Below are 20,893 nucleotides of genomic sequence, written 5' to 3' on the forward strand. Positions count from 1 at the left end.
AGCTCAAATATGAATAGAAAAAGCCACAGACCGCAGTAATTACACAGCCGTCTCACTTTGTCCGTCTTATGAGCCCTGAATTTCTTTATTTCCTGCGGATAGATTTATTTATTAAAGTTGTGCTTGGGATGAAAAGGTGTTTCCTGTTTCACAGAAATGGATAACTGCAGAAGGCATGATTTTAAAATCACCATTTAGAACAGTTTGTGATTTTGTAACAAGATAAATGTAAGCATCTCTCAAATAATCCCTATACTAGAAGGAAGGTTAGTTATATGACCTTACAATTGCATGTATATATATATATGTATACCTTATCATCCACCAGACCATTCATCACAATCATATCTGCCCAATCAGATAGGATGGCCACTTGAGGTCCTAACTTGATGAGCAATTTTGGATCATTAAAGTATTCAGTGAGCAAATAGATCATTTGATCGTGTATCTTTACGTCCCATGCGACCGCTTTTATTAAAAAGCCTTCCACCACAGCTTGTCTCCACCTGACATCAGCAACGAGTTCATTAAGGTTGCGTTTGGACAAGATGTCAATCATAGTTCTGACAAAGCCAACATATGTCTGTCTGTAGATAATTCCTCTTTCATCATAATTTTCTGATGGCCATGTGTTCATAACCAGGGCGAGACATCGATTAAGTGTGCCTATATCTCGTTCTTGTACACGGTCGATAAGGTAATGAACAAAGACCTTGCGTGCAATATCACTGCGTTGAAGCATAGTATGAAGAATGGTATAATCTGATTCCTTTATGGGCACTTTGTAGTCCGCATCCTCAGACAAGAATATACTACATATCACTGTCCAGAGCGATGTTTTTAGCTCTTGATCTAGTCTTGGTATTCTTGTATTATTTGCAATAGCCATGGGTGCATGTTCTGCCAGGTTCAGCAATTTGGCGGTATAGTCGATGAGTTCTTCTAGATTTACACCCTGAGGTGTATTGTCATCCACGCTACTTCTTAGCCATTTGACGATACATGATGTTAAAAAGTTCGAAATCATAGGGTCCATGAGAACCATAGCAAAGTCACTATAGTAAATAGTATGAGTCATTGTCTTCTATCGTTTATTTCTCTTACGCGTAGAGTGGTGTGCCATTTCTCACGTCATCAAAGCATTCTTTAATCTTTTCGATGATTGATTCATCCAAGTTCTGGTTACGCACGCATGTATCCAGAGACCAGATCAATTGATGACACCGATCCATATCATAAATCTAATAACAAAGTGCATTGGTGTTTATTCCCGTGATTTATATAGTTCTTACCTTCTCTACGCCTAAATCATGATAATTCATCAATATGTCAATACGCAGGGAACAAAGAGTAGGATAAGGTGTTGTTTCAAATACGATTCTGATCATCTTTATAAACATCCTATAAATATCCGGATCACCATCAATGACTTCCATGAATTTTTGAACAATAGGATGAGTCCGTCTACGATAAAGAGTTAATGTCTATCGAATATGATCATCAAACAAAACAAAAGACTACCTTTGTTCGATCACTTCTTGATAACTATCCGGTTTCAAATTGACAGTCAATTTTTGTAAGGCTTCGTCATGATGATAGTTATTGAGAAATGGTAGCATACTTTGATGAAAGAAAGCTTCGTCTTGCTTCCAGACGCGCTGCTTGATGTTGAGTGGACAATTAGCAAAGATATTCATGTCTGATTTCAACTTTGCAATCACATCTTCTTCTACATGTCTTTCAAATTTCTTTAAAAGAGCCATAGGAATCGGCTGCATTAGAGGTATATGAATATAAGGAAAGGTTTTCTTGAACAAGTCATAAAAACTGTACATGTGTTTTTGAAGAGTTAATATCTGTGTATTGAAATGTAAGAACACATACTTTTCAAGTTGGAATGAAGGGCTTTCAATGTATCTAACTGTTTCTTTATTCAGTGCCTCTAAGCAAGCTTTATGAATCTCATAACGACTATAGCCACAGAGATCTAATAATGGATACATGTGTTCGATTCCAGGAAGATCAAGGCCATATTCCTTTTGAAAGGCCTTGATAACCTCCAAAGGCTCTCTCGACTGAGACAGTTTAGTTCTAATTTCTTCTTCTGCTGGGCCGATGAGTATTTTCTTATTGATTGACATTGTGAAAATTAATTAAGAAAGAAAAAAAAAAATTAAAGTACGCGCCTGCACATATTATTTTACATTTACGCGTATAAAAAAAGGGGGAATGTTTATTGATCAGGTTGTATGAGCATCTTAGCCTTGACGCGTATGAAGTAGAAACTTCGTTTACCACCTGCACTGAATATATGTGTAGCATCCACGCTACTATTCAGTGTTTAAATATAATATCTAGAGTTGAACCTAATGTTGCTACAAGATCTGCTATCCCTTTATTGAATGTGGTCAACGCAATTTAAACAACTCAGATTCTTCATATATAAACATAGATTGTGCTATCATCTCTTTTTTCTCTTCACTTTAAGATACACATAATCTCATCGTACTTTTTCTTTGTGTGAATCAAGGTGTCTTTTCTGGCAAACGCTTGGTGCACTCAAAAATGCACCAGAAAATAGGCCAATACTACAGCCGTCTCCTTGGGAAACTACATGTGGTGTCACTATACAACTCCTACCAAAGTCTAACCTAAGGCTGTCTCTGGTATGAAATACAATGCTATCATAATTACATGTGTTCTTGCATCTTTGTTGATAGCACACGACAGCATAAAACTAGAATAAAAAATAGCAACATTTATTTTATTTCTTCTTCCTGAAAAGAAACAAAACCAAGATGGTTGAAAAATTTTGTTAGGTGACATAATAGGTAATGTGTAGAGGCAGTGCTCCTAGGATTAGCCTAACTTCTGGTGTATTTTCTGGTGCATGTAGTGTTTGCCTCTTTTCTGCCGTTGAAGAGGTAGCGTAACTGACTTAGTTTAATCTTCAAGCAAAATATAATATATCTAATCTTTGTTTTCTTGTTGTCAGAACAAACCAAAAAGAGAAATAAGAGAAATTATTGAAGGCTCTTAATTCAACAACCAAGCATCAATTTTGTATAAGATTTCTTTTTACGTAAGTAATCATCATTTTATATTCCCACAAGTTTTAACAATCATCTTTGCTCAATTGTATGGTGACATTATTTAAGAAAGATTTGGAAAAGAGGATCGCCATCAGCTATAACATCGTATGGCCAATAGCCGAGTTTGCAGTGGATGCTCTAAAAAACACTGATTTCTCTTTCGTCTGTGGAGAGCATACTCTGTTTTCTTGCAGCGAAGAGCGCAAGGCTGATGGTGCAATTCTGTTTCAAAGTAGCATAGAAATCTGCTTGTTGGAAGTTTCTGGCAAGTACAAGCTAAATGACATTTCTCGCGTTAGTTACGATCATGTGAAAGGCTGCTTTGGCGTGCTGACGATGCTGAATGCCATCATCAAGAAATACTATAAAGCAACAATCCATACATCAATGACTCTAAAATCGCTATTTCTCCATGCCAGAGGTATGTTCTTTTGTAAAAGATAAAGCAATCGTATAATGAGGCTTTATTTATTTAGGGGAGTGCATCTTTTTGTGGAGTCTTGAGATTTGCCACAACAAGCTGTATGCGTTTCAAAAAGTATATCAGACTAAGGTTCCCCTTTCTTTTCAGTATAATCTTATGATGCGTCCTATTCTATATCCTGCATCAGAATAGTTGATTCGCAATAAAAAGCAACAAAAATTAGACGAGCAAGAACATGACACCCAGGTAGAAAGCTCAAGCTTTATCAATTACTATATCTTACGAGATGTTTCAGATTTATCGACTGATTTATTTGATCAAGGTTTCTGGTACCGAGTTTGTAGAGTGATTTATGGCCGTTTAACAATAGAAACATCACAGCAATATTACCCTAGACTGTGTCATCTTCAAGCAATATATACAGAACTGATTCAAACTACTGCTCTCTCAATAGCCTTCCTTTCTGAGATCCACTTCTTTGTCCCTTCCTTCAAGCTATAATATTTTTACCCTCGAGCCCAGAGGGGTTTTTAGATACTTCTTTCATTGTTTGAAGTGGCCCACTTGGGTTTGGTAAATAAAAAGCTGTTAATCGTATTATTACCAAACATAGTAATAATCACTATTGTTCAAATTTCGAAGAATCGGGAGTTTATTGATTCTCGGTGATGATGACTGGATAAGGAGAAAGACTTCGAATAAAGTGTAAATTGACATTAACTGAATGAATAAGTCGACAATGTTCACTGCTCCATCTTAGGTCATCTAATAAACATATGAATATGATCTCGGAAAACAGACACGCATATTTACCTATAGAAATTGGTTCATGAAGAACACCATAGGCCCTGATGATGTAGTCTCTGACTGTACTTGTTACTAGCTCAAAGTCAGCACCAAATGACAGATCAGGCTTTAGTGAACCATCCTGACAAAAGAGACTACTGTTGTCAAGCCTATCAGGAGCGTGCTGGTCTGCACCTAATACATGGTGAATATCTATAAACATTCACTAAATGACCTCCTTTAATTACCATATATAAAGTTTGTCCACTGATCATACCAATGTTTTTCAATGATATGTTGAGGCTCTCGCATCGTCTGAGACCGATATATTCTTCTTTCGATCGACCTTCTGCCTTCAACAATAGAATGATTCATGTCTGAGTGATCTTCGATGAGATAATAGGAATAGATGGCTTTGACCATAGTCTCTTCAACAGGTTGAATGCTGTGACAATAAAACTTAAATATATACTTTAGATAACTCATAGATTTGTCAAATGAGAAACGTACCATCTTTGAACATGAAGAGCACCAAAGATCCCATGGACGTAATTGAGTGAGAGAAAAGGCAAGGAAATGATTCGGATGATGCTCATTGAATGTATGCTTGTCACCTGAAAATTATTTTGTTCAACATATATTATCAGACTTTTGTGTGTTTGAATTTACCAACAAAATCACAAGAAGGATCAAGACAAAATAAAGTATGACCAATCCATTGTTTATCACGGATCAGCGACCAAAAGTGTCTTTTCTTTTCTAAGATGGAAAAGGAACCATTTTGTGCAAGATGAGGACAGTTTCCAGGACAACGAATAGAGCAATACAATTCTTTCCATGATAAATCTGGAAAACAACGAGAGATACCGTTGAGATAACAAAGACATTTCCAAAATAGGTCATTACGAACAACAAGTGAAAGTGACTTGTTTATACTACAAAGAGTGTCGATATCATTTATATCCAAATAAGAAGCAATTTTGAATAGTATTTCAAAAGGAATAACGTCAAGCATTAAAATTGAAGAAGAAGAGAAAGAAAAAAAAATTGGCATAAACAAATGTCCCTATTGTCATGTTTCATTCTTGACCCCCTGACGATAATTTGGATTTATTCCGATTAGAGAGAGAGAGACAACGACATATAAATGATATCAACGATCCTTTTACTATATCTTGCCAAGTTATTTAGGCTTTTGCTGTCATCTACTTTGGAAGCAAATAGTCATAGTATTGAATGCTTTTGTCACTGATCTCACATTGTTTAGCATTGTCTATGTCAATACAAATACCCAAAGCATATGATTAGAGAGTGCTTTGTCTATAAGATGCTTGTCAGTAATAGCATTGAGGATGTTTATGCATGAATTTAAACTCAAGCGTAGTCACGTGCCTACAATGGAGGTAGCACAGGGAACGTTAAATTGGAGAGAGGTCAGTTTATAATAGCTGAATAGCCAAGTTGTCAGATTTTATAGACCTAAATTGATATAAATAAACATATTCCCTTTTCTATAGTTCATAGCTTTGATTCAATAAAATAAAAATCAAGTATAAATCATGATTATAAGTATAATTGTTGTCTATTTGTAAGATTTAAGAAAAGCTGGTATGCTACTTCTTCTGATGATCGCAAACATTTCAATTATTTCTTTTTTTTTCATCGACCAACAAGCAATCTGTCTTTAAGATTATTCTCAATATCTTACTATAATCTGACGCATGCAGCACAAGTTGAATTTGTCAAAGAAAGGATCAGTCAAGAAAGTGAAAATACTGAAGATGTGCAAGATCAAGTTGTTCTCAGTTTACATATCTGATAGCAAATCAGGGGATAATTTACTGTTGGAAATAAACATATTTATAGCAAATAATCATGACTGATGATATTGATACCTTTGCCTCTGGAAGGACACACTGGACTTGCTTTTTATTTTTCAAAAACTTCTTGAGATTAAAGTGGTTAAAACTAAACTGAACCATATATTCTCAAATAATGCAGCAGTTCAACACCATCATCGTCGTATTTGGAGTTCATTTCCCTTAGAGTAATACTAAAGTGTAAGGCTGATAAAGTTCAAGAACAAACCATGACTCTATTTGCTTTTGGAATCAATAAAATGTTCTTGATTTTGACTCGTATGATCATTAGCTCAGGGTTCAGTGGACAAACAGATAGAGGGCAGTTATTTCCTGTAATAAAAAATCTACACATAATTTTGGTTCTACTTTAAAGAGGACAAGTATTTATAATCATTTCAAAATGCTGACGTCTTTATATAATGAGTTTGTCAAGTTTTCTTGTGCGATATTTCTGTGAATGCAAAGATTTATAAACAGACATCATCTATTTATATGATCCTGCAATTTCAGAATTGATGGGCTGAGAGATATTGATTAAGGGAAAAGTAATATATTGTTCTTGATTTTGTAAAGCATAATATAGTTCTCATTGTCAACTCAGAAGAAGGCTACTCTATAAATAGCCAACAATGGAAAATCATTATGTAATTCCACCAACAATCAAGACCAACACTAGTGATCACACTACCAACTTTAGTTTTGACGCTAATATTTCAACATTCCCAGACTATTAAACCAGAGCTTATCCCTATAGCTCTGTCTCTGGTTCACAAGACAACAAATATGTTTGATAAACTAACAAGGGTGAATAAACCAACCAGCTAGTTACATTAACTTCCTTTTGTATTCATCTGCCGCAGGCAGAGAGAAAGAGGGAGAAAGAAAACGAATACAATGGGAAATAATATAAAAAATAGCAAGTGTTGCTTCTGTGCAACCTACTTTTCTGTGTGCTGGGGTGACACTTGACATAGCGCAGCACACGCAAAGATGTTTGGGTAAAGTTTCCTACTTCAATTATAGTTTAGCCTGCGAATTCGATGTCGGGAAAGAATACAAATCAAGTTTATCTTGCTACATTATGTCATAAAGTAACAATGAAATGAATACAAAAATTGTATTCAATTTTTTTACAAGCCTATGTAAAGGATGACATGCATAATTAATTAAATAAAAGGATCCCTCAAGAAACATCCCCAACAGGTCTTTAAGGCAATCATTGAGTTTTTGTAAACATTGGTTGATTAATCGGGGAATAAATAGCATATTGTTGACCTGGAAAAACAAAAGGATGCGCGTACTCTATGTCCTTTTCCTTTTTTTTGTTTTCTTTTAAATGTATTAAAAGAGTTATGGTGTATGAATATGACCCTGTATATATATATATATATATGTGCGTGTGTACATGCGTGTGTGTACATATGTGTGTGTGTGTGTGTTTATATGTACCTGACAAAAAAGGGGGAGGCTTTGTTGCGGTCAATCAATTCATCTATTTTCCGATAATTTCTTTAATTTTGTTGTATTGATAAAAAGCCCTTTATCTTGGTTCATTTTTTTTATGTATTAGTTACTCTGTGCTTTTCATTTTCTTGAGTTGAGTCTATCATTTTGTCTATGAATTTCATGCTTACTGTGTTGTCTTGCATTCCAATTATAGTAAATGATGAAAATACGGAAAAAGGCTTCCGCGAATGAATTTCCGCAGCTGAATGAACGAACTATTTCGAAAAATCCATCTTTACTCCTTTTTTTGGGATCTTTCATTGATCACAAAAAAGGGGGAAAACAAAAGAGAAAAAGAGTGAAAGAGAGAAAGACTGTTGTAATCATTATTGACTATTTCTGTTTTATCTGTGGATTGATTGATATTTCCTTGATTGCTGCGGGCGCACGCGTTGACAATGAAAGAAAGAAAGAAATTGATATGAATTGTTTTTAATTGAAATAAAAAAGCAAGGAGAGCGAATATAATATAATACGTGTGCTTATGTTCTATATTTAGGTTTGCATTATTCCCTTTCATAAAGTGTTAAATGAGGATGACGATAGAATAACAATGACACTATGTCATGATTATTAAAATAAAAATTTTTTTTGGTACCTGAATTTCCCGCTCTCTTTGCTTGTATTATAAATACACGTTTTGATTCTTTCGTTCTTCTTTCATGAATACTTCCACAACCAATACTACTCCTATAAAAAAGACACGCTCCACTAAACCCAAGTTATTTCGCTGTACTGGCTATGGTGACTGTAACATGGTCTTTACTCGCTCGGAACATCTAGCGAGACACACTCGTAAACACACTGGAGAAAAGCCATTCAAATGCATCGTGCCTGGTTGCAGCAGACGGTTCAGTCGATTCGATAATATGATGCAACACACTCAAACTCATAAAAATGATCGTGGCAGCAAATCACCTAAATTAAACGAAGGCTTTAATGAACAACATGACTTGAAACATAAACAGACTATGGCTGTTGCTGATTTGTGTCAACCAAAACAAGAAAAAGGACTGCTAAAAGAACTTCATTTGACACAGGATGAATTTGAAGCTCTTCAAGGATTAGGTCAATTCAGACATACACCTATTTTTATTGACTCTTTTCGAGATTTAGCCCAAGTTGTATATATCGAACCTAATCCAGTTCGTTCCTGAAATCATCATTTGTTATTATTATCAATCATCTGTAAATTCACTGTTGGCATATTTATACTCACATGTTGTAAAAAAAAATAAAGTACACTTATAAATTGACGTATCATTGACGACAGTTCGTTTTATCACGTAGCTGGCCAATCAGAACACTCTTTTTCCTTCTATGATTTCCATAATGTCAGTAAAAGAGATCAGTGCCATTCGTATCGGGTATATAAAAAAAGCTTAAATGCTATTGGTGCCATATTTCTCTTTTTGGTTAGCGAATGTCTTAACACAGAAAAAGATAAAAAAAGGGCCAGAATCACCATGACAATAAATCAAGACAGAATTACCAAGACAATATCATCCAGAGACAATTATTTGTCAGAAACTATCACATAACAAACTGTTCTTTTACTCATCCCTCGCTGACTTTTTCAATCATGACATGGTTTTTTTTATATATGGAATAACCTGACTATGGAACCATTAGAAGCATAAACTTGAACATTTAGAATCAGCGTGGACTTTGTTATAATTTTGATTGGCCGATTTTGATTGTACTACTCTCAACCAGTGTTTCTTCTCACTGATAAAGTCTCTCTTTACCTTTCCACATGGTTCAATCGATTGGCTACTTTCTATAATAAAGTGCTAACTGTGTAATATCTGATTTATTATAAAATAAACCCGTTTTCCTTTTTTTTGTGATTTCGTTACTCTTTCTTTCATTAATGTCTCTTGACACAGAACATAAAACCATCCAAATGGATGAAGGGATCAATCATGATCAACTTGCTTTAGATGCACTTGAACGTCGTCGTGCTGCCTTGGACGAGGTAAATACAGGTCGATCTTTGACATCTCATACCCTAACATGCTTTTTCTTTTATAGATTGACAATGCCAAGTTTGGCTGGTTCCATATTCGTGCTTGTATCGTCTCAGGTATCGGTTTTTTCACTGATGCTTATGATATTTTTGCTATCAACCTGGTCTCTGCTATGATCGGTTTCGTTTACTTCCAAGATAATGGCAACAAGACTCCTTATAACGTTGATACTGCTATCAAAGTTTCCTGCTCTGTTGGTACTGTCGTCGGTCAACTCTTGTTTGGCTGGCTCGCTGATCGTGTGGGTCGTAAGAGAATGTATGGTGTTGAATTGATGATTATTATTATCGGTACTATCGGCCAAGCCCTCGTTGGCAATGGTCCTGCTGCTTCCTTCTGGGGTGTGATCACGTTCTGGCGTATCATTGTCGGTATTGGTATCGGTGGTGACTATCCTTTATCCTCTGTCATTACATCTGAATTTGCTACAACCAAGCGCCGTGGTGCCATGATGGCTGCTGTCTTTGCCATGCAAGGTATCGGTCAAGTCACTGCTGGTCTCGTCGGTTTGGTCGTTACTGCTGCATTCCAAAGTGCCATCAAGGCTGATCAAACAAAGCTTGACTACGTTTGGCGTATCGTCATTGGTCTTGGTGCCATTCCCGGCTGCTGCGCTCTCTACTATCGTTTGACCATTCCCGAAACTCCTCGATTCACCATTGACGTTGAACAAAAGGTCGAAAAGGGTATCCGTGATGCCAAGGCCTTTATCGAAAAGGGTGCCTCTGCTGGTGACTACACTGACAACATTGCCGTCTCTCGTGTTGAAACCTCTCCCAAGGCCTCATGGGCTGACTTTTGCCAACACTTTGGTAAGTGGGAAAATGGTAAGGTCTTGTTTGGTGCTGCCTACTCTTGGTTTGCCCTTGATGTTGCCTGGTACGGTCTTGGTCTCAACAACTCTATCATTCTTACCAACATCGGTTTTGGTGGCTCCAGCGACCCTTACACCGCTGTCTTCCGTGTCTGTGTTGGTAATGTGATCATCAACTTGCTTGGTTCCGTTCCTGGCTACTGGATCTCTGTCTTCACTATTGATAAACTCGGTCGTAAGCCCATCCAGATCATGGGTTTCATCATGCTCACCATCATGTTTGTCATCCTTGGTTTCGGTTATGAAAAGATTCTTGCTACCTCTAATGTTCTCTTCATCGTTCTCTACACCATCACTCAAATCTTCTTTAACTTTGGCCCCAACACAACTACTTTCATTGTTCCTGGTGAATGTTTCCCTACTCGTTACAGATCCACCGCTCACGGTATCTCAGCTGCTTCTGGTAAGATTGGCTCTATCATTGCCCAAGTTGGTTTTGGTCTCTTGAAGGATATTGGTGGTCCCAACAAGTGGATCAACCACTTGCTTCAAGTCTTTGCCTTATTCATGCTTACTGGTGTCTTCTCTTCCTTCCTCATCCCTGAAACCAAAGGAAAGACTCTTGAAGAGTTATCCGGTGAACTTCCTCCTAGACAAAACACTGACGAACAAGTCAAGGGTGTTTACTAATCACTTTTATACTTTTTCTCTAATCTATATTGTAATACTATATTTCTAATTAACAGTTTAATAAAGACAAAAAAACATGTTAAACAACAACTTTATTATCTAATTCATCATTGCATCAAGATAAAGAGGAAGACAGCTCTTGTTTTGATTAAAATCTAGTGATACAAATCAGTTTTTTTTTCTTTGCTTTTTTTCTGTCCTACCAAAGCTAATATCTGGATCACAGCTACACATGGTACGATACACTTGCTGAACTGGGCAATGTGTGTAATCTGAATGTCTGTAGCCTATGTCATTAAAGAAATGGATCTCATGTTTTTTGAGTAGTAGTACAGCAGCGATGGTGTGTACAGGAGCATCACCCCATCTATGTGAGTGGTCAAGATTTGATCCAATCATGTGTAACATGATTTACCTCTCATAGAAAAACCCGCCTGATTGATCCAAATGATCAAATAAGGCTAAATATTCCTTTGATCTCCACAAGGACAGATCGCCAATCTCAAAGTTTGACCAGGCATGACAGGTGTTATAGGTGAGACCGCCATCGTTAGTGATGAAACGTAGAAGAGAGTCATTACGATCTAGTAAATGTGGGTAGGTGGATTTTGTAAAGTTTAGGACAGTATCCCATAGTGTAGGAATAGTTTCAACATGTTCTTTAAGTGCCATATTAAATCCTATATTATCTCTTTTTTTTTTAGCTTTATATCTTTTTAAAAAGAGAGATCACTTGCCATATTTTTTCCTATTTTCCTTCATAAATCGAAATACGTCATAATTTATTTGGCAGTAATAATCGACATACGGTTCTAACCTCCAATAATAATTAAATTGATCTAATAACGGATGTCTAAAGAAAAATCCACTTTGGAACCTTATTGGGAGAATTAGAAATGTATTTATTCAGGAAAGGAGCTTACCTGCACATGTGTCGATAAGATTCACTAGATCCATAAGGTACGCCTTGCATTTCCATCTCCTTTCTACGTTCAGCAGCGTAGGTTTGATTGATGTGATCTGGGTATCCCCACATGCTTTGGTCTATTTCACCAAACAAAACGTCCGAGTTTGTTGATGATCTCACCTTGTCCATAAACTCTGGTGTGAATGGTTCATTATTAAGGAATACATAGGGATAATTGTATTTCTTATTGAACGTATCCTCAATCTGTCTCATAGTAGGTATGATTCCATCCAATTCACTATTCCTTACGAGAACAACATAGCATGCCTTGACTCTATTGTCGCTTGTGTTATTGACTAAACTTAATTTGGTAGTGTTGAACTGCTTCCATAGCACTATGAATAATGAAATAAAAGTAAATATTGAAAAAAACAGAGTTCTTTTCTTTAAAGTCATGTTTAAGTAAAATAAAAAAAGATGAAAATAAAGCTAAAATATATTAGCGCCATTTGTGTAATCTTGGCTTACTTAACAATAGGCTTAATTTAATACCCAATAAGAGTCAATGCTTGAATATGTTTTCAGGCCCAGTTAACCTTCACGAAATTTGTTGACTTTAACAATTTTTACCCGGACCCTTTTTTTAATAATGCATTCTCTTTCTTCTTCTATCGTCTCATCTGCTAAATCATCTATCAAACATACTACATGAGAACTGCAAGCGTATAGTACTAGTCCTCATCGAGAGTTTTCTAATAATAACCCATTGGAAATAGAAGATATTGTTATGTCAAGACTTGATACCGAGATATGTACTTGGCTTGAAGAGCCTGTTGAAAGCAGATGTATTTGAATGGAATCAAAGCGTTGTTACGCATGAGTGAGGGCGAATGGATAAGGTAGTTCCCGATGAAATCACTTTTGCTTTAGTTTCCTAACACTTTGATACTATGTTGCCACTCTTGAATAAGATTGAAGAAGATGTCGAAGATGGTACTTATGCTGATAGTGTGCCTAGATATTACTTTAAAAGTTCTTCCAATGACATGAACAACATATGAATAAATTTAATGCGTTTAATTTAAAGTAAAATTAAAAAATTTAGCGATGTTTTGGCTAATAGTGTAGATAAAGTCTTTAACTCCCATAAACGCACTGTTATTAGTAGGGCCATTGACTGCTTGTGAAAGAGGTAAACCCTTGGCGATTACAGTAAAAAGATCACGTGTTAGATTAAAGGCAATAGGATCCTCCAGGACATAGCTAAAGTTTATGCCATTCATACCAACTATTGGGGGTGAGGCAACTGCACGTAAAAACATGTCCATATCAAGATCTTGAGGAGCTCTTCCATTCGCAGATGGTATGTTTAATATATCCAACATCCCAGTAATTGCACGGCCCACACGAGGAACCTGAGCATCCCAAGCAACATCTTCTTGTATCATCTCAACAAGACTGTTAATGAAATCATTAGTCGCCGCAGGATTGACAAGAAGCTTGGTAACGTTAATCAATGTTTCTTCAAATTGCTGCTTGAACTCTGGAATTTGAAGCATTTTGTTTGTCAATGGGCGATTGTAAATTTGGGGAAAGGTTGAGTAGTTGCCGGTTATTAAAGGCCTTATGTCACCCATAGAAAAGCCCAAGGTCATATCCAAGTCTGATGGGATATAGATGTACCTGTTGGATGAGAGATCTTGGTAAATATAATAGTTATTGGCATTGAATATGTATCCGTCGTCATAGCCATTAAGAATTTCAAGCGCCATGGCACGAATAACAGAGTCCATATCCAGCTTTGACTTCCAGGTAGCTACTGCATCAGGGCCACTAACAGGAGCATCAGCAATAAACTTGGTCAACTCTTGAAGAGGAACATAATCATTCTTGTTGCCAGCCTTTGCCTTATATAATCCATTCTCGTATATAGTCAAGTTACTTTGGTATTTTAAACCACCAGTGTTATTCATACCTTGGCCTGTGCCTTGATAGAGATTGCCGCTCTTGTAGTCTTTGTTTCCATTAGCAAATACATTAGCGGACCAAGGTTCTTGAAATGTTTCGATCAAGCCAAATAAACCAATCTCTTGATTATTTAAAAATACACGGCAGTAAGAAAAATCGGTTGAAATAAGACCTAAAGACTTGACCATGTCATAAGCAACCTTCTCGTGGATATAAGATGGATCCGTTGCCATGGCTCTCAACTTGATTCGCCCATAGCCATAGATAGTGTCTTCCTCGTTCAATTTTATGTTATAGGAGGCCTTGGGCATCCATCTGGAGCTGAAACCTGAAATAGAGAACCCAACGTTTTTAAAAGTCAAGCTGTCATTTAAAGACACGTAGGATAAGCTGGCCATGACTTCGATATCTTGTGTGAAATTATTATGCATAGCAGCAATCTCTGATTCATTGGCAATAATGTGTATGGTAGGGATTTCTCCTTCGCGATGTAGGTCGGAAGAGATGCGATGAATAAACGGCAGTGGTTTGTATACAGTAGGTAATGAAGCAACTTGCTTCCTATTCCATGTTCTATTGAAAAATTCATTCAGAGTGTTGGTTTCTATAGGTGATCTAAGGAATGACTCGCTGATGGTGCTGTTGTCTACTTTTATAATCTTGGTGTATCTGTAACCCTGTCTAGCTACAGGTGCATTACCGGTATACAAAATTGTGCTCGGCGAACTGAGTTCCAAGGGATAAGTAACATTATCCACAATGACGCCCATTGACTGCGATGAGCTTAAAAGTCCAATGACATTGTATTTAATATGTTTATTTGCTGACTCTCCCTGTGCGCTTACAAAGATCAATGTGCCAACCACTAATAAAAGACATGTTAGTATAATTGGCCTATAATCATTACAGTCGATTCAGAAGATATGCTTACACAGAGCTAAGCACTTGAGCTTCATTATGTAGTAAACTAACAAACTATACTTTTTTTTGGTAAAACGTGAGGCTTCTTTTATATGTTCTCGAGAATTATATTTAGCTGTCTTTAATCTACATTTGGCTAAAGACCTTACCATTGTCGTGTAGAATACTAGGAAGACTATACCATCTGAAATTAATTTACTTGCCAAGCCTTTCTTAACAAAGCTATTACTACTGGTAACCCCAGTTTATGGATCTAATGCAGCATAATCTAGGAAGTCTCCCTTTTCGATCGGACATCATCCATTAATAAAAAGAGGATACCCTATTTTCCTCCCATTGACGTTAACGTGCCTTAAAAATTTTCTAGCATTAAAAGATCCAAGTTTCTAATGTAATCTTACATTAAAACGCAAGGTAACAATTGGAGCTATGTCTTGGCAGGAACAAAATGTTTATCCTCCTAATATTATTTTGCCAAGGTGTTCCCATGCGATTAGATACAGAACTTTAACCTAAATTGAACTGTCCAAAAAAATTAAATTAAACTCTCCGAAATTAAAATTGAAATGATCGTAAACTTTGTTATAGACAAGTTAGACCTTCCTTTTTTTTTCATAATAAGCCATATGTTATGATTTGTTGTGCTTGGATTAAAGCAGTATATATATTCTCAGTTGTAAAAGATCATTATATTCTTTTTATATATGTGTATGTAGAAACATATTCATGGTCACACACGAAAAACCTTTCCCGACTCTTTGGGTAACATATCATTTTACGGTATTGATCTAGGGGTCCGCACAATGACAACCTCTGCCCAAATGAGTTCAAAAGTTTCTATTTCATATTTACGTCTTTCTCTTGGGCATGAGGCCGTTTTGGATTAGTTCAAGGCTGAAGAAGGGGAAAGCAAGACTACAGAATTTGATGAAACCTCTCCAAAAGCCTGTTACAACGACATTGCTTCGTTAGACATCAAGTTTAATTAGATGGTAACACAATAACCGTAAGTAGTAATAGGTATTTTGTGATTAAGAAGCACCAGTTGTATAAAGAAGTAAGATAAACGATGCTGCAGTTTTGCTGCTGCTCACGTTGGAGAAGGCACAATAGACGAGACTCAAAAATGACTCAAGGATAAGACATGCAACCTTTCAGCAAAAGAAAGTGATCAGTAACGCAGATCCAGAAAAGCCAGTGTTGTTTTCTACGGGGAATCTGACAAAGGACATGGCCTGTTCATAAAGGGGTGCGAAAGAAGAAATATAGAAGTCCCTTTTCAGCAGATCAGCCGTCATTTCAACTTTCTTATGTACAAATGATTACAAACGATGGCCATCCTTCATTCTCAAGAGACATGAAAAAAGAAGATGCTTAAAAAAAACTATTACAGTGCTTTTCTACAAGTATTGTCACATAATTCGAAACTTATAATAAGCTCTTTCGCATATTTGTACGTTATGCCAACCATGTCGAAAACAATTGCTTCAACTGGCCACCTGGCGACATAAATAACAATAATTTAATAAATACGGATGACATTCTCACTCAGGAATCAGTAGCTACTTTGCTTTTGCAGTTTGAAGCCACCGCTAATCCTTGAGATGTCCTCATTGCGAGAAGATGGGCCAATTTTGTCGTAATGAATCCATTAAAACCGATCCACCCATGCCCATATTTCGTTGTCATGGATGTGGAAAGACCTTTAAGGCTCGAACCACGATGTACATTGTTCAGTCTTTAGCTCCTCCTAACAGTCTTGTAAACTCATCAAACAGCGGAACTTCTAGAGTTTTTCACAATACACAACCTACCCAAAACAGTAACACAAACGACCAGGCACACGATATGCAGACCTTACTGGACATGATTAAGCGCTTCTCAACCGAACTTGCAGCAGTCCGTGCAGAGATAGCCAACTTACGTCAACAGATGACCGAACTACAAGATCAAGCGACACAACAATCTACGAATATGAACCAACCCAACCATTACGAAGACGACAGCCATCTCAGCTCCGAAGATTTCCTGCATTACTCTCGCAAACACCTCCATGGAATAACCCTCAACGTATTTCCCAAATCAAGCGCAGCCTTGCAGAGCATGAACAACAACGCTGATTACAACGGCAAGAAGCAGCCGCACGCCTCCTACAACTACCATCTGAGAATCAAGAATTTCAATACGTATACTTGTCAACTAAATCACGAGTTCCTATCGGCCAGATTCGTACTCGTTTGAGAAAACTCGATATTACGGATAACCGCATATTGGATATACACTATCCAGACCGCAATGTCGTTGCGTTACTTGTGCATAATGGCTATGTGAATGAGCTTCGCAAACAATTAGAACGCTTTAAAGTTACCCTTAAGGATGATTTTAATCCCTGTGATCCCAAAGTCTTGCGAGATCCTAAGTATGTTAACCTTTCACCCGAAGAAAGAGCCAATTTCGCCCTCATGCACCACAGTGATCGTATGGTACGCGCCCCCGCCAAGTACGCTGTTGCTCGATTCTTCTATTCTAAAGGATGGATCAGTAAAACGCTTTTACAAGGAGCCTTACCTAGTAGTCGTAAAGTATCCGACCAAGTTGCCGACATCTTCCAATCTGACGATGTCACCATGGACAACGCGGACGATTTATTCCATGAATTTATCAACACCGTCACTAGAAAAGCAAACCAACTTGATCAATAGAACCAAGCCTCAGTTAGGTGACATGCACAAGTTTCATCTCAACTTTTATGACGAGTATCCCCAAGCACGAGTAGTGGATGCAATGGATTCCCTTACAGAAAAATTTTGCAGATCTCAGTATAAAAAAAGAGCACTGTTCATGACTTTTTGAAGATTAAATGTAATCTTTCATTCAAACGATTGAGCACTCAACCAGCCGCAAGAAACAGTGAAGCGAAAATTAAGGATGGAATGAAATGGATCCTGAGATGGAACGCAAGTGATTGAATTACATTGAAAATTGTGTTTTTGTCAATGAAACCGCTTTTAACATCAATATGAGACCTTCTAGTGGATGATCGACAAAAGGAACACCTGCAGTCATGGTATCTCCATCTGGAAGAGCTGTATCTTACACCATATTGGGCGCCATCTCGGCTAAATATGTCATATCTATGGGATTTCGAAATCCTCAAGAAAGGTGGCCGAAGCGTATCAAAGTGCCAACTAAGAAAAAGCCTTCTTTGAAAGGCACCGTTACTGAACATTACCTAGAATTTCTTGCAGAAACTATGGATGAGATGGACAAATTTCCTGAGCTAAAGGGTCATTACATAGTAATGGATAATGCATCTATCCACACCGCCAAAGAATCGATCAGTTAATCGTTGAGAGTATATAGGAACATTTATCTCCTCTTTACTCTCCAGATCTGAACCCTATTGAGCAGTTTTGGGAAATAGTAAAAGACAAAGTTAAGCGTAGCCAATTCGAAGCTACTGAGGGCCTGGCTACCAGAATTGCCGAGGCTTGTAACTCTGTTTCTCCCAAGCACTTAAAAACATTCGCCCAGCACTCTATTAATGTCTTTCAAAAGTGCTTAAATGAGGAGCCTATTTAAGCATTATATATAAATTGAGGAAGTAATAAAAGCGTACTTATATAAAGACAAAAAAACACGCCCTTTGAAAAGATTAAAACCACCCATTGACAAAATTAATACTGTAAAATTTGGGCCTTTTAAAATTAGGAACAAATGAACTTCACGGAAAAACATATAGCTCCTGCTTAAGTTTATGGATTGTTAATTTGCTCTCATTTTTAAACACTGTGTAAACCTCTCAATGCTTTATTCGCGATTTATTTATTTATTTTTTTTTTTTTTTTAAAAATAATCCATGTGAATATTCTTCCCATACAACACGCCTTCCAAGCGTAAGGCTGTGAAAAACTCTAGCAGCTTCTATAATTATACCACATTGTATTGCACTTCATTTTTGTTTTTGTGATATCCTCTGTACAATAAAAGTAAATCCAACACAAAACAAAAGTTTATTCTTTTGAATATCGTAAATAAAATATAATCACTGAAACCTAAATAATCCATGCACACTAACGGTATAACTACAGAGTAACAATTTGAACAGGTCGTGTTATTTTTTGGGTAATAACAGGTTCCAATAAGGCGATCTTCTCTCGTGTGGTTAGTGAACCTAATGTTGTGAGTTCAACTCTAAAAAAACACAGTCATCTTAGAATCCAACAACGATAATTAAACATGGTGTTGTGTTTTTAGTCACTTAAGCAATAGAATACAAAATAAGAACTATATAATCTTTATTATGATTCGATAAATAAACAAATGATGTTAAGTTACAAATACGAGGGGCTGGGGTATTCTCAACAGTAGAGCTCAAAGATCTGTTTAATATGGCTTTCAACAACACTATTAGCTGAGATAATGGAAGGCATTAAAAGTTCGACTAAGTACTCTATTCTTTGTTAAGTTTACTGTTGAAAAGGATGGGAAGTTCCTCTTCTTCTTCTTTATACAAGTTGAGTATATTTGCTAATACTTGTGCTGGCTTTCCAGTTGCTTGATCAATCCATTCCTTGACATGTTCCTTGCAGAGAGCACCATTTTCCTGTTTTTTCAAAACTTCATTTGTAATTACCTTAAAAATTGATGTGTAGGCAGAACGTCCACGGTCACGTTCATTTAATGTAAAGAGGGTAAAAGGATGGCATGTATGACTTTTAGCAAGAGGGCCAGAGGCGCGGCAGAGGGCATAAGTTGATGGTGAATCAAAATGAATTCGAATTTGTCTTAATTGATGTCTAAGAATCCTAACTTCTGACGTAAATTCTGATTCTGGTTTGCTAATTATCTCCTTGGCCAACTTCAAACATTCTAGATCCATGAAAATCTTGCAGCCTAAGGAATCCTCCAAAGTGTTTAGATGAAACCCGGATATTGTTCCACCTACAGAAGCAGCTATCTTTTCATCTATACGAATACTAGATGTTACTAATCACTATAGGAAATTTCCCATAGCGAATACGTTTGATACCTGAGTACCAATTATCAGCTTGCTACCATCTTGTCTTTTTAATACATTTGGCCACACATCTTGATGCATAGTCTTGATGGGTGGTGGTAAAGATGTGGATTGAACACCATCCTTTAATTTTCCATACGGTTCACGATGGTGATCTATTGATTTAGTCCTACCATATACCTCAGCCGTGTTTAACATTATTGCTTTATTATTATTTGTATTAACAGTGATGGCTCCAGACAATATTACAACTGTAAAGAAAATCACTTGGGGATGAAGTTCCAGATCCATATTCATAAGTTTACAAATTTCGTCAGTTAACGGAACATATTGGCGTTGTTGTAGTAATTTTGCATAAGGAGAAATCCCAAATAAGTAGCGAAGATCGTCGTTGACTTCTGGAGTGCATTTAATACACATAGTATTACGAGTATCTTCATATGGTCGTTTTGATTGAATACTGGTATTATTGGTTTATTCTTTGAAATGAGTCTACAAATAACTTTTTCATTTGCAAGTGCAGTTTCTTCATTACCCTCATTATCCACTATTGCAAATGGCTGTAAATTTAGTGCATCAACAATGAGCGTTGTTTTATTTCTTTCAGCTGCTGTAGTGTTGTCTTGATCACAAGCTGCAATTACAGTCTCATTGTTGTATTCAGCTTTAGTGTTATTGAAAAAAGGCTATTAAGTCGATGACTTGCGAATTAGATTCTTTATTAAGAAGAGCTGAATATTATTAATTTAAGTTTGAGTGAGAATTTACTTGGGTAGAGAATCTAACAAGAAAATTCAAATTTAGCCATTTGTTTAAAGGGTCGTATTAACATTTGCCCTTACTCATCATAAAGGGCGGAGCCTTTAAGCCTGC

General features: G+C 36.7%; 11 protein-coding genes across 11 annotated transcripts; 5 read left to right on the forward strand and 6 right to left on the reverse strand.

The window, feature by feature from the left end:
• Positions 1-111: 111 nt before the first annotated feature.
• Positions 112-2,141, reverse strand: RHIMIDRAFT_246017 (uncharacterized protein; the record flags this gene model as incomplete). The annotated part of the gene is made up of 6 exons (XM_023610263.1): positions 112-255; positions 314-1,055; positions 1,105-1,241; positions 1,293-1,464; positions 1,522-1,827; positions 1,885-2,141. 6 exons carry the CDS (start codon positions 2,139-2,141, stop codon positions 112-114), a joined length of 1,758 nt encoding a protein of 585 aa, XP_023463534.1.
• A 910-nt stretch (positions 2,142-3,051) lies between these two features.
• Positions 3,052-3,938, forward strand: RHIMIDRAFT_46774 (uncharacterized protein). The gene is made up of 2 exons (XM_023615281.1): positions 3,052-3,513; positions 3,569-3,938. The coding sequence occupies exons 1-2, from the start codon at positions 3,141-3,143 to the stop codon at positions 3,706-3,708; spliced, it is 513 nt and encodes a 170-aa protein (XP_023463535.1). The 5' UTR covers positions 3,052-3,140; the 3' UTR covers positions 3,709-3,938.
• Positions 3,939-4,168: 230 nt separating this feature from the next.
• RHIMIDRAFT_240502 (uncharacterized protein) lies at positions 4,169-5,317 on the reverse strand (the record flags this gene model as incomplete). The annotated part of the gene is made up of 5 exons (XM_023609389.1): positions 4,169-4,281; positions 4,330-4,497; positions 4,551-4,761; positions 4,813-4,916; positions 4,972-5,317. The coding sequence occupies 5 exons, from the start codon at positions 5,315-5,317 to the stop codon at positions 4,169-4,171; spliced, it is 942 nt and encodes a 313-aa protein (XP_023463536.1).
• A 2,219-nt stretch (positions 5,318-7,536) lies between these two features.
• Positions 7,537-8,129, forward strand: RHIMIDRAFT_262621 (uncharacterized protein). The gene has a single exon (XM_023611618.1). It carries the CDS (start codon positions 7,831-7,833, stop codon positions 8,104-8,106), a length of 276 nt encoding a protein of 91 aa, XP_023463537.1. The 5' UTR covers positions 7,537-7,830; the 3' UTR covers positions 8,107-8,129.
• A 281-nt stretch (positions 8,130-8,410) lies between these two features.
• RHIMIDRAFT_192322 (uncharacterized protein) lies at positions 8,411-8,563 on the forward strand (the record flags this gene model as incomplete). Its single annotated transcript, XM_023605967.1, has 1 exon — positions 8,411-8,563. A coding segment is annotated over one exon (153 nt), but the record flags the coding sequence as incomplete, so codon positions are not given.
• A 1,013-nt stretch (positions 8,564-9,576) lies between these two features.
• On the forward strand, positions 9,577-11,204 carry RHIMIDRAFT_206344 (phosphate transporter; the record flags this gene model as incomplete). The annotated part of the gene is made up of 2 exons (XM_023606893.1): positions 9,577-9,648; positions 9,705-11,204. The coding sequence occupies 2 exons, from the start codon at positions 9,577-9,579 to the stop codon at positions 11,202-11,204; spliced, it is 1,572 nt and encodes a 523-aa protein (XP_023463539.1).
• A 168-nt stretch (positions 11,205-11,372) lies between these two features.
• Positions 11,373-12,567, reverse strand: RHIMIDRAFT_206451 (Mnt1 protein; the record flags this gene model as incomplete). Its single annotated transcript, XM_023606909.1, has 4 exons — positions 11,373-11,571; positions 11,620-11,895; positions 11,938-12,081; positions 12,128-12,567. The coding sequence occupies 4 exons, from the start codon at positions 12,565-12,567 to the stop codon at positions 11,373-11,375; spliced, it is 1,059 nt and encodes a 352-aa protein (XP_023463540.1).
• Positions 12,568-13,163: 596 nt separating this feature from the next.
• RHIMIDRAFT_315360 (uncharacterized protein) lies at positions 13,164-15,035 on the reverse strand (the record flags this gene model as incomplete). The annotated part of the gene is made up of 2 exons (XM_023614992.1): positions 13,164-14,944; positions 15,011-15,035. 2 exons carry the CDS (start codon positions 15,033-15,035, stop codon positions 13,188-13,190), a joined length of 1,782 nt encoding a protein of 593 aa, XP_023463541.1. The 3' UTR covers positions 13,164-13,187.
• A 1,588-nt stretch (positions 15,036-16,623) lies between these two features.
• Positions 16,624-17,702, forward strand: RHIMIDRAFT_294273 (uncharacterized protein; the record flags this gene model as incomplete). Its single annotated transcript, XM_023614073.1, has 2 exons — positions 16,624-17,186; positions 17,243-17,702. 2 exons carry the CDS (start codon positions 16,624-16,626, stop codon positions 17,700-17,702), a joined length of 1,023 nt encoding a protein of 340 aa, XP_023463542.1.
• Positions 17,703-19,203: 1,501 nt separating this feature from the next.
• Positions 19,204-20,032, reverse strand: RHIMIDRAFT_262627 (uncharacterized protein). The gene has a single exon (XM_023611619.1). It carries the CDS (start codon positions 19,880-19,882, stop codon positions 19,454-19,456), a length of 429 nt encoding a protein of 142 aa, XP_023463543.1. The 5' UTR covers positions 19,883-20,032; the 3' UTR covers positions 19,204-19,453.
• On the reverse strand, positions 19,969-20,672 carry RHIMIDRAFT_262631 (uncharacterized protein). Its single transcript, XM_023611620.1, has one exon. The coding sequence runs from the start codon at positions 20,438-20,440 to the stop codon at positions 19,997-19,999; it is 444 nt and encodes a 147-aa protein (XP_023463544.1). The 5' UTR covers positions 20,441-20,672; the 3' UTR covers positions 19,969-19,996.
• Positions 20,673-20,893: the final 221 nt, after the last annotated feature.

Source organism: Rhizopus microsporus (genome assembly GCF_002708625.1).
Source record: "Rhizopus microsporus ATCC 52813 unplaced genomic scaffold scaffold_16, whole genome shotgun sequence".
Classification (NCBI taxonomy): domain Eukaryota; kingdom Fungi; phylum Mucoromycota; class Mucoromycetes; order Mucorales; family Rhizopodaceae; genus Rhizopus; species Rhizopus microsporus.

Coding starts and splice junctions, on each gene's coding strand:
- RHIMIDRAFT_46774 (XM_023615281.1), top strand. CDS start 3,141: ATGGTGACATTATTTAAGAAAGATTTGGAAAAGAGGATCGCCATCAGC. Junction 3,514..3,568: donor GCTATTTCTCCATGCCAGAG/GTATGTTCTTTT, acceptor TTATTTATTTAG/GGGAGTGCATCTTTTTGTGG.
- RHIMIDRAFT_262621 (XM_023611618.1), top strand. CDS start 7,831: ATGAAAATACGGAAAAAGGCTTCCGCGAATGAATTTCCGCAGCTGAAT.
- RHIMIDRAFT_262627 (XM_023611619.1), bottom strand. CDS start 19,882: ATGGATCTAGAATGTTTGAAGTTGGCCAAGGAGATAATTAGCAAACCA.
- RHIMIDRAFT_262631 (XM_023611620.1), bottom strand. CDS start 20,440: ATGTGTATTAAATGCACTCCAGAAGTCAACGACGATCTTCGCTACTTA.